At 33.5% G+C, this 12,057-nt stretch overlaps 2 protein-coding genes across 2 annotated transcripts in view; both read left to right on the forward strand.

Moving 5' to 3' along the window:
- LOC100159140 (pumilio homolog 2) overlaps positions 1-12,057 on the forward strand; it is a 111,767-nt gene that overhangs the window by 41,933 nt on the left and 57,777 nt on the right. The gene's annotated exons all lie outside the window — the stretch shown is intronic.
- Positions 1,469-12,057, forward strand: part of LOC115033872 — a 14,655-nt gene continuing 4,066 nt past the window's right edge. The window contains exon 1 of the mRNA XM_029488471.1: positions 1,469-8,194. Coding sequence (XP_029344331.1) covers positions 7,910-8,194 — 285 coding nt within the window. The 5' untranslated portion in view covers positions 1,469-7,909. The remainder of the gene's footprint in view (positions 8,195-12,057) is intronic.

Below are 12,057 nucleotides of genomic sequence, written 5' to 3' on the forward strand. Positions count from 1 at the left end.
TGTGTGTGTGTGTCGGGGGGGGGGGGTCAAGTTTAAGTGAGAAACCGCAACGGTGTCGACATTGTAGGATCTGTTTTTGTAAAGATTTAATTGAAAACAGAGTTATATATATTAAATTTATGATAGTACTTGAAACCGGTTTTATTATAATATCGGAAACAATAAGATTTTGGGTAGTAGTTTTATTGGTATTGATAAACTCTAGTTTTCTTTCGACACATTGTGTTAAATATGACGTATGTATATTATATACGTGAATTATGTTATGATTGTTATGTTATAGTTTTATAATGTAAAAAAGACGAGTAGGTACCTATAATATATGTCTAGCTGTTGGTACGAAAGATTTATGTGTCGCATTGAATTTCATCGCCCCACTGGCAGAGCACGTATAGTGAGTGTGAGAAATTGCTGGTTTCGATTGCAAACACGCCCGGTGAAAACTAGTGGTTACCGTGTTCGATCGGATCCGCCGATTTTCCTAATCTTGGTGTTTTACGCTTTCGAAATTATTGTGTTTTTTCCTTCCACTAAAATCAGCAATAAATAGGTACTTTTTTCTCTGTTTTTATTTTCCAATACTACAAAATGCCACCCGCTTGAAGAATATTAAATATGTATTATTGCATCTTGTGTTTTTACCTTCTTACCTATATACGGTATTATATTTATAATATGTAATATGTATAGTGTATTCCTACATCGAATGGATTTTTGTTTTGAATTTTTTCTATTTTTTTTTTTTATTACCTATTTAGTTAAAATATGCATGTTTTATAATTCGATACGTATAGTCTGCCCACTCACCATTGGTTGTTATGAATTTATATTCTACCTATTAAAAAAAATAATTGTTTTCGTAAACTATTAAACTATTAAAGTGTTAAATTGCAAATACTGTTTGTATATAATATACTTATAGGTAGGTATGTATATTTATTGATGTATTCATGCCTATATGCATATGCCATGCCAATGTGATAGTTTAAGTTGAATATATTTATCATTTATCTATGGTTTGTTATCATGTCAAAAAAAATATAATTCTTTCTTCTGTACCTAATATATTAATCCAGATTCGTTTTCAATCGAACTTTTAAATTTTTCTTTATTGGTTAGGTAGATAGGAAATAATAATAATATTTATTCAATTATATTATCTTATAGTTTATTTTGTAGTAAGTTTTGAGTAAACAAATTCAATTGTGTACTTATTAATTAAAACATATTTTTAAATAAACGTTTTGTAAATGTTTATTTAGAATTATCCACCTTAGAGAAATAAAGTTTGACAATATACAAAACTCAAATAAATTTCGTTTCAATGCATAGTACACCCAATAGGTATTCAACATAGTCATATTATACTAGTTTAATTTTTAAATTAATTACTTAAATTACAAAATATTCTTATCAAAATAATATGATTATATTTAATAGTCAATTGTCAATTTATTAAATGTATTAGCATAGTTTAATTGATGTAGTATATACTTTAGAATTTTATCTAGTACATTTATTAATCACCATAAAACAAATGTTTTTTATAAGTAAATTATTTGATTGTGTTTGTGTGATGTACATACATGGCAGAATACATACAATTTAAATGTGTTCAGTTTATATGGTTCAAACCATATTGTTTGCTCTGATTTCATAGATTTCATGTAATAACAACTGTGTCCGTTAACGGACACTGTTTGTATTTTATTGTGTTATAAATGTAGGTACACAGTCAATGCAGTTGTTATAATATGTATTGAGTATTACATTTACACTTGTGGCAATGCTATTTTCATAGGGTTTACTATACACTATTAAAGCGAGAAATAAAATCTTCAGGGTTTGTACTGAATGCAAATACTCATAATTAAAAACCGAAGCCAAAAAACAACACTGGCCCAAAGCAAGCGTGTTTTTTCTTCTTCTAAGAATCCTGACAAGTTTATTTTATGCACATTATTATTACATTATTATTTATACATCACACGCGTCTTTCCCGCTACACGGCATTGAGTGTTTTAACGTCATATTCGATTTCATTTGGTTAATGCCATTACGGCGACTACATTATATAGCAGTGTGTATGCATCGCGACGAGTGTATATCATTTTTCTAACAACCTGTTATTTCACGTTAACTGAGTCGGATCCTTAATTTTTTTATATTGCGACGCAAATAGTGTCCTAATCTGTGCCCGGCTCATGCGTGCTCGTGTTTCATCATTCCGTTACCTACTATATTTATTATAACACTATAAATTATATTATTGTGTTGCACTATATTGCCAGACGATTATGCGGACTATGTATATGAAATGCGTTGTACCTACATAATATAAGTGCCTCCGTTGCCGTTGTACTGTATAATGCTGCTTATGTGTATGCTAGAATTCCCGTTACGTGCTAGTCGTGCGAACGTGTTCCAAGAGCGCGTTCGTGTTCTTCGCGGCCGTGACGATTTTTTTCATTGTTTGCTTATCGAAGTAATAATAAAATAATAATAATAAAAAACCAAGCGACAAAAGATCCCTTTTATTCCGTTTATTTTTTCCGTTAAAAATGAAATAGTGATGGGCTTGCGTCAAAAACGTTCAGCGTCGCGTAATGGAAAATTTATATATACGCCATATGATGGCATACCTACATCGCTGTGACGTGTACCTTGTATATTGCATGTACACGTATGCAGGTACTCGTATTCGTGTATACATATATGGGATTCATGGATGACGGATTGGTGGTTTGTTTATTTATTTCCCTTTGATCTGTCGTCAGGTTGTACCGCATAACACTACACGAAAGGGATGTATATGTTTTTAGACTAGATCCGGTTTCAGTTCTCGTGGACACTTAATTATATTTGTCGTATAATATACACAACATATTTCATCTTGCCTATGTGTTTACAGGGAAACCAGCGGGTTGTAGTATTATGTGGGTATCACTTCAGTTATGCGTTAGGAATTCGGGGGGGGGGATAAATTCCCCTGTAAAACGGATTGTCGAATAATCGCTCAATTTTGAAACAGTATTATTTAATGTGTGCATAACAAAATTATTAAACACTAAATTATTGGCCTAGAAAAAAATGACTGTCTTAGTCGTCTTATAATCCTAGCAATTAAGTAGTTTTTTGTCGTTATTATCATAATACCTACGCCTTTATTTATAATAATGTTTTTGTATTTTCAATTTTGTATGTTTGCTATATTTGCTATATTTGGTTCAAAATTGTATTTAATACAGCTAGTTAGCTTGTGTATAATGACTAATAATAAGCTTTATGATTCAGAACTCCTAATCTGATACTGATTGTCTGCATATTACCATTACATATATATATATGTGTCTTTTAATCAGTGAATATTTTATCTGCGTACCCATTGTTTTCCAGTGCATGCGTAAACGTCATGTCATTGTGACTATAGGGTTTTAAAAGTAGACGAATATTCGCTTTGATAAATAGCAAATTGAAAAATACAGTGATGTAAAAAGATTCGTAAAACAAACTGCGAGTATATTATGATAAACGTTTTCCATGTACGCATGAATCCTGTTTTTTGTTAACTGAGAGTTACAATAACGATACACAATATTTTTTTGATGTCCGTACTATCTATCCCTCTGCGGTTATCCCGTAGTTTCGTAACCCTTGAAACAACATTACACATTACCAAAACAAAAAAAAAAACTAAAAAAATTTAAATTATTACTACCGGTCATTAATTTTTGTTTTAAAACTATCACGGAAAACCACGCAGTGTTGGATCGTCGTCATCATCCACGTGACTTGACCCCGCTATAATTCACTGACATTCATGTACTTTGCGTGCGTGTGTGTGACGCACGCCCTCCGCTGCAATGTTGTTTACTGCCTTCCCGGTTCAGCTTTTTCCACCGTCCGTCGACGCGTTGCATCGCTATAAATTTCGTTTGCTGGACCTCGCGATGCGACGATTTGTCTCCCCCGTTGAAAACTCAACTGCGGATTTTGCCGCCTGCACTGTGAAAACGACGATCACGGTACTCCGAGACCGTCGGTGTCTGCTGTGCTGGCCTCTGACTTACTTCTATACGCAACCGATCTATTTTGAGTGGATATTATATAATATTATGTATATACGTATTGAAAAACATCACGCTGTTCGTGACCGACGACTTTGTAGTGGTAGTAGTAGTAGCTCTGGGTGCGTGGGTCGGTGGGTGGAAGGCTGCGACGAGAAAAAACGTTTAAAAAGCATTGGCAATTCGTGCGCGCGGCGGCGCCGACACACAACAATCGGCCGTGCACAATATTCACGTCAAACGCCGCCACCGGTCGTCTATATTTACGTTGCCATAAGCCTTACGTGATAGAATATTTAAAGACATTTACGCCGGATATGTGTACCTATGTTTGTTGTGGGCACATTGCGTTTAATGTTGGAATATTTTTCAGATTTTATTTTGCTCGGGTAGGTAAATTGTTATCGCTGAACGCGTAAAATCTGTCTCGATTTATTTTTGCCCCGAAATCTCCGTCAACCCCATTGCACGCTCTAGAGGGAATGCACCTCCGTTGCTTGCGACGTGCGAACGTATATCGATGTCCGTTTGTTATTGTTCAATTGTGTATCTGCTTTGTTCTTTTATTCGGAAGTGTGTCTGTGATGTGATTATAATGTCGTTGGTAGTGGTTAAGGGGGAGAGGGTGGGGAGGGATGAGTTGGAGGTGAAATACATTTTACGTTGTTCCGGGACATAACACTCAGAGTGCTTTTCGCACGGATGACTGGTAAACGATATTTGCTTCGAACCGTTGACCTCAAGTACTTCGTATAAAAAAATAAATAAATATAAAGGAAAACCTATTAATTAATATCTCATTTCGTCATGTGAGTTCGTTCACTAGATGCAATAATATAGACAGTTTTCTGTGTTAAATTAATCTAAAGAAACTAAAAATAATAATCGATCACGGTATTTAAACATTATCGTCATACCATATTATAGTCTTTGTGGATTCCGGGTAGAAGAAGTGAGGCTGTGTGTAACGACGAGCGCGTGTATTTAACATTATAACATTATATTCGTATGAATCTAGTTAAACTCGTCTGGCGTTCACAACAAATAAAGTACAATAAAAAAGTGCCATGGACAAAGTGTTAACTATGCAGACATTGGGTATTACGTGGGTGGACATTTTGGTAGTATCTATAGTCTATTCATATACCGGATATAATATTAAATTATTTTCATTTTTCAATTTATTTGGCGAAGAAAAGTATTTTTTCTCCTTCGCAAAATATAGTTAGCACGTTGTTAATAAGATTTTATTTCATTCGGTGTAAACAATGTAACTCGACGTACGATAATTGTTATTTTATTCATTAAAACTTCGTCATCTCCTGTTTCGTATTATAATTTTCATGAGGTTTGCTGGTTGTTGTTTCACTTACTTGTATAAGACGTCCGAGGATTAAAAATAAATACGTTTGTATAGTGTATGCACGGGAAGTAGGTATTCAAAATTATTTAAGTACTTAGAAATTTAAATTATTTATATTCTAAAACTATAAATGCCGGAACAGTTATATATATTAATTATTAATTATCATGTAAGGATCTGAAAACTTGATATTATTTTGTACTTACTAAAAACTGATGTTTTTACAATCTCTGTTGGTTTTTCAGAGAACTAAATATCCTTTATGACGTTAAGTAGTAAATATTCCATTGGAAGTCGACTATTTCTTTGACTGCAATGGTCATGGGATGCTCAAACAAGTTGTAATACAATTTTTCTCGTGATAAAACTTAATTATTGTCATCGTGCAATTTATAAAATTAATTTGTTGCATACGGAATTAGATAATTTTTTATGGTTATACCAAAAATCCCCCTAACGTATTTTTAAACTAAATACGTGCATTAAGTGACCTTAGTGTATTCTCAGAAATTATAATACTGTTGGATAAAGCAAATTAAAAAAATGTTCATTGGTTACATGAATCTAACCTAATTACAAGAGTTAAATGATTAAATCTGCCAATAACTTTTGTGTGAAGCGGCGAGCGGGTAAAATCTCAAATTTTTATGGCTGCTGTTTAATGGGGTTTTTCTTTACGCTCACCCCTCTTAAAGTCTGCTTATTAAGACCAGCTCTGGGTGTTTCTTTTGTGTATTCAAGTCGTTTTTACGATGGCTTTTAAAAATGTATATTATACTGTGGTATCCCAGATTTAATTTGATTACTAGAAGGTAAAAACTTGCAGCTTGGAGAAGGGTAATGAACCTCTGGGATATATATTATATCTATTCAGTATGAAAAATAAAAAGTTACAATATAATAATTGTATGTATCCAAGCTGAGAAATAAATCTTCGTTGAAACTGCACGTCATAGAAATACCTTAAATGCAATTAAATATTGTAGTCATTTATTTAGAAATTGTTACACTGGTATAATATTCCTAAGAAGACTTGACATAACGAATCATTTTAAAGATTGTACTTAATGACGATTTGAGATAGGTATAGCGTTACAGTATTTCCAGTTTGGTATAATTAAAATAATTTGTTCTAATTGCTGCCGTCCTTACGTTACCTCATCGTATTGAGATTTATCTTGTGGTAGATTGACGATAAAGTAGTGTTATAAATATTTTTAAGATATGATAGTCTGCTGAAGTTGTTATTAACTATATATAACTATCGTGGTTTTTAATTATTTTATTCATTGAGAAATAAAGTAAATGTGTTATATGGTTTTTTTATTATTATATCGTTATACATTTTGCGCTCTAAAGTAACTGTTAATTGCGAATAAAAACCCTTCACTGTCATCGGTGATGAACAGCAGTAGTCAGTGGCGTGTTGTTATTTTTCACACATTTGCATATTCACATAGCATGAAATGCGTTCTACACGCCGCGTACAATACAGTGTAATATTTTAATTCCGCTGTCATGTCTAAACGTACTACTCGTCATAGTCACAGCGTGCCAGCGAGTAGGACAAATTAAGTAATTATTAATAATATAAAACGTAATGCGTATTTTTTTCGGACGGCCAATTGTTTTCACTTCGGAATTTCGGGGTCTAAATCCAAACTACTGTACAAACCGAGTGGCGAGTGCGTACTATACACTGTATATTTTATACACTCTTAACGTACTAGACGTAAGCCTAGACGAGCGTTAGGTTTTCTTTTACCATACCATACGACAGTATTTTATATTGTACGGTATATTATTACTATTTTTACTATTATCATCATCATTATTATATAATATACATAGAAGACTTCCGGACTTCTGTCGGACGTGCGTATAATATTGTGTAGTTTCGCGAAAATGGTGGGAATTTTCTTGCCCGATCGCCTGACGACTGCGACGAGAATCCGTATGGCCGGTTGCGATTGGACGTTGGCCCGGCCGAGGCGGTGTGCGCATGCGCCGCCGCACTCGTCGCGGGCGATGTGCGGGGCACGCTTCTTCCCACCTAGCGCGAACGTTGTTGCCGCCGCCTGCCGCCTATATGCCTGACGACGACGCGCGCGCGGCAAAACGCACACGCGGCCGCCGCCGCCTTCATCCGCGCTCACGCACACGCATCAGTGTTTGTGCGACTGTCTTTATGGGCGGACTCCGTCGTTGACCGTGTTCGAACCGTATTCGTCGTCCCGATATTCATCCTCGCGGTTGTCGTGTTTTTGAAGATTATAGGTATCTTATGATATTTGTAAAAACATTTTTTCTCTTTCGTAAAAAAAATTTGTGACGTTTGTGGGTGATATCACATATTGTAATATAAATAGGTACTAACTTTAAACATACGCTCGTTATATCACCATGGTCGAAATCCGGCGGTGCGTTTAGCGGCGCTTGACTAACTGTCGACCGCCGAGACTCCAACGCCGTCGACGTCATGGTGGTACTGGAAAACCCGATGCCAGATCCTCTGGCCACTGGCGTCGGTCTGGTGCAAGATGCTGCGGCAACCACCCCGTTAACCGTGGACACGACCGGAGCCGTGGCGCCGCAACACCACCAGTCGTCCGTCGGTGGTTGCCTGTCTGCCACGTATCCGATACCTACGACCGCGGCGGCCGTGGCCGGCCAAAGGCACCATTTGAAAATGGTGCCTAAACGGTTCATCAACATGCACCAATGGTTCAACCCGATCGGTGTCAAGCAGATCAAAGAGGCCATGGTACGTGTACGGCGTGAATCCTTTATACCCGATCTGCCCCACGCATAACTAAAGCACAACTTAGATGCACGAGATCTCTTGCGGTTTTTTTCTATTGGGATAACACACTCAAAACCGTTCCCCTATTCCCTCTATTCCACAATGTAGCAGTTCTACTATTACTTACACCGCGTCTACGAGAAACAAAATATAATATTAACAATAATATTATTTTTGGCAAAAAACCCACAAAAATCGTATATACCTACCATGTATAGTGTATGTGTAAAATATATTTTCTTTACATATATAATGACCACCATCACTATCATGGTTTGTGTCGTATACGCATTTTATCTCTATTCACCCCGACGTTTTCTCTGGTCCATTAGCCATCATCTTTTTTCTTACTCTTTTGCTGATACGAATGAATAATATACCGTGTCGTTTTCACACGTCCGACTATATGCGATATACTCAGCGACATTAAAAAAAAAAGTGGGGAAGTCAAACGGTTTTCTAAAGACATGGTTGGTGGTGGTGGTGGTTACGGGTGTTATGCGGCGACGTGTTTTCGCTGAACACCGCGCGTGTGTGATTTAAGCCGGTTAACTTGGCCCGGAAAAAAATGAATTATTTTATAATGGGAAATAATAACTATGTTCGTCCTAAGAGACTACAACAAAATATATTATACGATTTCTAAAAAGAAAATGTGTATATACCTTTTCTGAAATCTCAATAGACCCCGTCCATAAATAAATAAATACATAAATACATGCGTATAGTATATATATTATATACATACATATTTATACCTGTATAGTATATATAATGTTACCTAACTATATAGATTTAACAAACTTTACGCGATCATGCCCATTGGTATTTAAATGCATTATTTAAATTCAAAATGTAATAACTCTAAAGTGAATTGGTGGAGTATAGTATCCAAATTATAGCAATTGCTCTAAAAGTCGTAGACCTCTGGATACAGGTCGTTGAGTTTTCAAGGTTTATTCTAGATCAGTTTTACTTATGAAAACGTTTTATTCGTGCGAAACCGACACAAGTAGACCGTGTACAGATTGATTTTGGTTCGTTTGCGCAAAAAACCCTAGAAACATTAAGTTTTATAAGAGGCTATTGACACAACGATGGAAAAAACTACCCAACGCTAACAATAATGCGTTTTACTTTGCAACCAGAGCGTGACGACCCTATATGGAGGTTTTTTTTTAATTTTCGACACGAAATTTTCCCCAGTTTACCGGAATAATCTCCTGGTTGTCACAACGATGCACGCTAGTAGTTTCCTTTATTCAAAAAAGATTCTTTTGTTCTACGTATTAAATGTTTTCTTGAATCATGATCGTAGGCTTTTATATTATCATACGACATAGGGTAATGTATCATTTTTTATCTAATAAATAATTTAAATGGGAAAAAAATTACAACATAATCAAATATTAATAATGTTCTTAAAAGTTAAATGAACATTTATGTGTATATACTGATGTGGTGTGGTGCATTTCAAATGATTTTATCAGTTTAATTCAATTTTGATATATGTAGTTAGTACGAGGTACGTTAAAGTAAGTCAATTATACGTAAGCAATGAAATTTAATATAGTTTTTTTAAAACTTCATTAAAAACTCGTTCGTGATACCAGATGTTGGAAATATAGTATTATAAACGGTATGGAAGCCGTTACAAGTATGATGACAATACGGTGGATGAGATTATTGCGTTCGCCAAGTCAGACGCTGATTGGTCATCTTTTGATATAATAACATGCCCAAGGACACGTAGTATTGAACAATTGGTGTATTTTAATCAATACGGCAAAGAACAAAACAATTCTTCCAAATTGGGGACATGACTCTTCGAAAACCACTGCTTATAAGTAGATTCATTTCGTGTGCTACACGTTTTTGAGCCTGTCATTTTTATTTTGCTAGAGACTTTATAAAGAATCTGTGAGCAAATTTGAATACCTATATTTTATATTATTATTATTATTTACAAACAAATTAGTTGACATTTGACAGTCATCGAGGTTTTTAAATTAACACAGAAAATAGTGTATAATTCTTGTTTTTTTTTAATATTTCGATTTTGTTAGTTCGTTCATAGTTTATAAACACGGTAAATATACCTATAGTTGTTTTCTCTTTTAGTGTAGTGTTTTTGGTTGTTCTATACATGTGTAATATCAGTAATGGATATCAGTTTTATACTCAATTGTTGATTTCAAAAAAGGTTTATACTAAATACATATTGAGAACTTATATTGTTCAGTAAAAATCGTTTATGTAAGAAAATTATACCCACGTGGATTTTTCCATTTCTTCTTCCCCACAATCTTTAATATATTATATTTATACATCATAATTTCTCTCATTTCCCATCTCCTCGTACTTATGACGTCGTATAATGAAATTCCTTCGTAGAACGCTTGTTGAGTAAGAAAAAGAGGGATCTCAGAGATTGATGGTCTAACGATATTTTCCAGAGTTGCCCTCATCAGTATTGACCCAAACTCGCATGTCATAACGAATTTTCTGTACAAATGTAGAGATCAGCGTGTCTTAATATTTCTTATTGTTATTATAGTTCAACGTGTCTTTTTTTCTCTTGCTTTTATTATATGTGCTAAAAAAGTAAAAATGTGTTTTTATATAAATTACTGGTACTAGGTTTGGTTTAAGTGCTAGTCTTGGCCATTAATTTATGTATTACATAACATTGTATTCTTTAAATATATAGATATTTTATTGTATTAATGTTTGAAAGAATTATAAATTCTTTGTTATTATGAGTTTTAATAATTGGTGGAAGTAGTTGTATTTGAATCAAGTATTTTATTATCGCTCCATTAAAAATAATGAAAAATCATCAAATATGCATATTTTTTTCTTTATATTCAAAGAAAGTCGAGAAGAAAGTATAATAATGTATTTAATATTTATTTATTTGGTCTTAATAACACTATGATTTAGTTTTACATAAACTGTGCTTTATTATTGCCACTGGAGTATCCACTTAAAATCGGCTTTCATTATTATTATTTGTATTTAAATATAAAAAAGGTGGGTAAGTGGATGTCGCTCTGCTGTACAGTAGGTTACAAGTGGGTCACTGTATAATGGACAGTATTTAATTTGAATTCAATGATATAATATCACTGTATGAGAAAAACGATTCTGAGCGGAGACGGTTTGTCAGTCTAGATGTAAGACATAATATTATACATTTATATCTATGGTATAAAAAAAAATTTACCTATAATAGATACCTGTCATAAATTCCAAATTAATCATATCACATTATCTATTAGATACTTATTACGCGTTATACATAAAAAAACCGTGATACTATCATAGATATATAATAGTACACTTTATAAGTTTCAAGTACCTACCCACGAATAGTATTATACAATCACAACAAAATAATTAAAATAGTTATTCTTGGTTTTTTAATATGTAATTTCGTCCAAATTTGAACTTAAAATGACTATAAAAATAAACTGTGCTTATGTATTTCTTAGAGTTTTTGGAAACAGAATTAAATATTTACGTGGAATCTTGTTTTAAATTTTCAATCCTTAGATATAAAAGTTTGTTATAAACATTTTATACATTTTTAACTACAAAATAATTATTCAATTTTAAATTTGATAAATGTTGTCAAAATTTCAACTTCAAATGCTTATAAAAAAAATGTGTGCCTATGTATTTTTAATATTTTACAATTGCTATTGTAATAATATATCAGAGCCTTGCATTAAATTTTCACGTATTTTTACCAAACAAATAAAATTTTATTGATATTTTATAGAAAAAAAAATTAAAAAAATTGAAAAATGACATGTCCGTAA

Source organism: Acyrthosiphon pisum, chromosome A1, assembly GCF_005508785.2.
Source record: "Acyrthosiphon pisum isolate AL4f chromosome A1, pea_aphid_22Mar2018_4r6ur, whole genome shotgun sequence".
In the NCBI taxonomy this organism is placed as follows: Eukaryota; Metazoa; Arthropoda; class Insecta; order Hemiptera; family Aphididae; genus Acyrthosiphon; species Acyrthosiphon pisum.